The sequence below is a fragment of the Triticum urartu genome, unplaced genomic scaffold (assembly GCF_003073215.2).
Source record: "Triticum urartu cultivar G1812 unplaced genomic scaffold, Tu2.1 TuUngrouped_contig_10560, whole genome shotgun sequence".
NCBI classification, from domain to species: Eukaryota; Viridiplantae; Streptophyta; class Magnoliopsida; order Poales; family Poaceae; genus Triticum; species Triticum urartu.
The window spans coordinates 4715-8320 of record NW_024111439.1 but is presented as its reverse complement, the minus strand read 5'-3'; the positions used below and the strand labels follow the sequence as shown (position 1 = coordinate 8320).

Genomic DNA, 3606 nt, shown 5'->3' with positions numbered 1-3606 from the left:
TTGTCTTCTGTAGGTGTATTACGTGCCTTACTTCCTAAAGTTGGATCATCATCGACAGTGTATAATTTTTTTGTTTGATTTGGATGCAGCAGTAGCGCTCCGTGGGGGACATCAACATCAGCCTCGACGGTTCGGTCATCTACTCCTACCACCACGACTCCCCGCAAAAGGTCGATCTCTCTCTCTCTATCTCTCAGCTGTGAGCTAGTTCCTAATACTGTTCCTATTAAGAATCCAATACATCCTGGGAAGAGCCCACTGTAGGTACTACAGCACACCTTCTTTATGGATATCAACATGCCTGTCTGAAAAACATAGATAGTAGGTGACACTAGTAACTCAGCAAACTTGACTTTGCACTTGTACGCACAGACAAATGAATCTGCATCATTCATTGTTTGGCATGTCAAAACTGAGACATGCAGATTCATTTGCAAGCATCACTGATGCAGATCGGTTCCTTCTCTGTTTGTTGGAAACTGAGCTTTGTTCTCTGTTTGGTTGGTGCAGTGATGAGCGAGCAACTTTGGCAAGCACCAGGCCAACTGGAAGGCAGGCCCCATCAGAGCCAAGAGCATGCCGAAGAAGGCGGCGGCGTATGTATGATGCTTGCTTCTTCTAATCTGCCGTCTTATGTCATGCCTGTAGTGTATGGTGGCTGTATATATATATGGTGATGATTTTATTTGTTTCTTCCATTTGGATGCAACAGATGTGGTCCATGGATGTTAGAATGAGGAACTGTATGATAATAGATACGGCAACAGTGTAATAGTATAATCAGGAATAACAACATTTCCATCACTGTTGTGTTTTCTTGAACTGTATGCATAAAATGGAATTTGTCGATTTTATTTTTTTTAATTCCTAATTCGTTAGTAGTGGCGTGGGGACAAATTTGCACGCTACTGGTATTTAGGATACTAGTAGCGTTGGTATTATAGACGCGCTACTACTATTTCATTAGTAGTAGCGTGGGTTCATAATAGTAGTAGCGTGGGTGGAAACGCGCTACTACTAGTAGTAGCGCGGGTTGAACCCACGCTACTACTAACTATTAGCTGTAGCGCGATACTAGTAGCGCGGGTACCCGCGCTGCTAGTAGCCATTTTACCCGCGCTGCTAGTAGCCTTTTCCCTAGTAGTGGTTATATATTATTTTAGTATTGTGCTCACCCCTATATGTGACTTATCTAGATGATTTCCTACACCGAGTATGAAAAACTTAAAGAGAAATGAATTTTAAGCGCATGTGTTTTGACCTGTTATGTATGTGTGTGTCATTATCTCTCAGTCATTTCTATTTTTCCATGTGTAGAGTGCCAAGACAAATACCCCCATAAGAGTAAAGGCGGAGAAGCAAATTCCACCTTTCAAGATCACCTCCCTCCCCCAAAAATTTCAAATCGTAGTACATATAACGTGAGGGACAAAACAAGTAAAGGGATGCTTGGTGATGAAAATTTTGAATTGTATATGGAGTATGTCCTGCCTTTTTCTTAGATTATTAATTTCCAATTTACTTTTATTAGTATATTATTGTATAATTTGTTACTACAACTGTTTATGTAGGGATCTTTGGATGGGCATACATCCGGAAAAGAAGAGTGACTATGCGTACCTGGATTCGTTGTGGTTTGATATGTACATCATTGGGAAACATAAATCAAAAGTCCTTAAATGGGTAAAAGGTAAGAAAATATTCACAAGAAGATATGTATTTGTCCCCATTGTTTATTGGTATGTTGCTCGCTTTCTTATCTTGCACAATCACTTATTTTATTGGCATGATACTGAATATTCACTTCCTTGACTAAATGTAGGGGACATTGGAGCCTCCTTGTGTTGTGTAATTTTGGCGAGACTAACTACTTGGGTACTCCAAAGGGGCCACGCATGCTACTGTTGGATTCACTTAGAACAACACAACCAAAGAGGTTGCCATCCGTCATCTACAGGTTTGACCCATTTAGTTCCTCCATCTCTAAGCATCCAAAAAAATATGAACATGATGATATATCTGATAACATGTTTACGTATTTCCCTATAGCATGCTGTCCGCGAGTCAAGATATCAAAACAATAATGTATTGTTTTAGATTATTATCCATAATAGTATCCTACCATGGTGTTTGTATGTCCAAAATTATATATACCACATGGTGCATTGTACTTAGACTTTGCATGGAATGGACGTCAAAAGCAAACCGACGCCACAATTTATGTTCACATAATTGGTTTGTTCATACATTTACATGATCTATATATAGCCCATAAATGGCAACCTTATTCTGAATCTCTTATATTTATCAAACCATTATTGCTTGCGTGGCAGCTTCATTATTGATATTTTAAAAACAGAAGAGCGGGAAGAGATAGGGCAGTTCACAAATCAAGTCCAGCTTGAGTTTCCTGAGGTGTGAAGTTTACATCTGGAACTCTGTCTATTTTTATATTTTGCTGAATTATCCTCTAAATTGGTTTTTCTTAATATTATGATTTTTGTTTATGGTTCTTATATAATTACAGGTTCCACGGCAAAGTGGAAATGATTGTGGTATATATGTTCTGTATTTTATATACTGTTTTCTCAAAATCGAAAAACTGGGAGAAGATTTGAGCCAGCTGGTGCGTCACGGATTTGAAGCTTTACAAAATATTCTTATTTGTGCCTTGCAAAGTCTTTTTCCAATTTGTTTCTTTACGCAAATTGTTTTACTAATTTGTTGATTTATGTGATGACCCTGTTCTAAGGGTGCATTGTTCGACCCAGAGGTACTACAGAACCTGGAGGACATCCGCAAGGCTATTCTTTTATACCAAGAGTATGCTCATCCGACCGTCTTTATTTCTTGTTTGTTAAACTGTGGTCTTATTTCCCCTATACTTCTCTGCAGGAAACAGGATGCCACTATTACAGAGTAGGTCATATGGCAAGATTGAATCAAGTAAACTGTACACATACTTGTTATTGGGTAATGGGAGATTGGTGCATATGATAACATCATTTTATATTCTATAATGCTCGCTATCTTATGTTAATTGTCCATGCTTTTCTCTCTTACTTACCCAGGTAACAGTCAAGAAGAAGCTTCAGTGGTAGTCGGCCCATAGTTCTTCATACCGAATCTAGAAACGTTTCCAGTCGTTCAATAAAATCTAAGATACCATTTGCATTTGATATATTTATTTTGCAGTTCAGCATTACCAACTTATATTATTTGGATCACATGTGATCGAGTATAACTGTCCTTTTGAATAATTATTACCAGGGGTAATTCTTGTCCAGATAATTTCTCTTGGGGCATTTGTTCTGTCTAGATGCTTCCCGTTCTGGATGAATAATGTGCACCATTACTGTTATTTTCACGAATATGCATCGGGTTGGTTTCAGTAACCAGAAATTAATTAGCAGTATGTTATGATGGTTTCAGTAGAAATATCACTTTTTGTTTGGGTAATTAAGAAAAGAGTAGACCGTGGTCACAGCACAGTCGATCTGTAGCATGCAGGTAGCTGGGTAGGAGCGATGGTGGATCGGCATCATGCATGATGCGTAAAGGATTGAGTTGAGACCTTGGAATTGAAATGCCTTTTGCTTACTCAGC

General features: G+C 38.6%; 1 protein-coding gene across 1 annotated transcript; it reads left to right on the top strand.

Moving 5' to 3' along the window:
* The first annotated feature begins 87 nt into the window (after positions 1-87).
* On the top strand, positions 88-3352 carry LOC125526590. Its single transcript, XM_048691243.1, has 10 exons — positions 88-170; positions 511-600; positions 1318-1480; positions 1572-1690; positions 1823-1957; positions 2334-2415; positions 2528-2626; positions 2753-2823; positions 2896-2973; positions 3072-3352. The coding sequence occupies exons 4-9, from the start codon at positions 1680-1682 to the stop codon at positions 2921-2923; spliced, it is 426 nt and encodes a 141-aa protein (XP_048547200.1). The 5' UTR covers positions 88-170; positions 511-600; positions 1318-1480; positions 1572-1679; the 3' UTR covers positions 2924-2973; positions 3072-3352.
* Positions 3353-3606: the final 254 nt, after the last annotated feature.

What these genes read in the sequence shown, in the direction of transcription:
- LOC125526590 (XM_048691243.1), top strand. An exon ending in TCCAGCTTGAGTTTCCTGAG is followed by an intron (nt 2,416 to 2,527) that starts GTGTGAAGTTTA and finishes ATATAATTACAG; the next exon opens with GTTCCACGGCAAAGTGGAAA. An exon ending in GCTATTCTTTTATACCAAGA is followed by an intron (nt 2,824 to 2,895) that starts GTATGCTCATCC and finishes ACTTCTCTGCAG; the next exon opens with GAAACAGGATGCCACTATTA.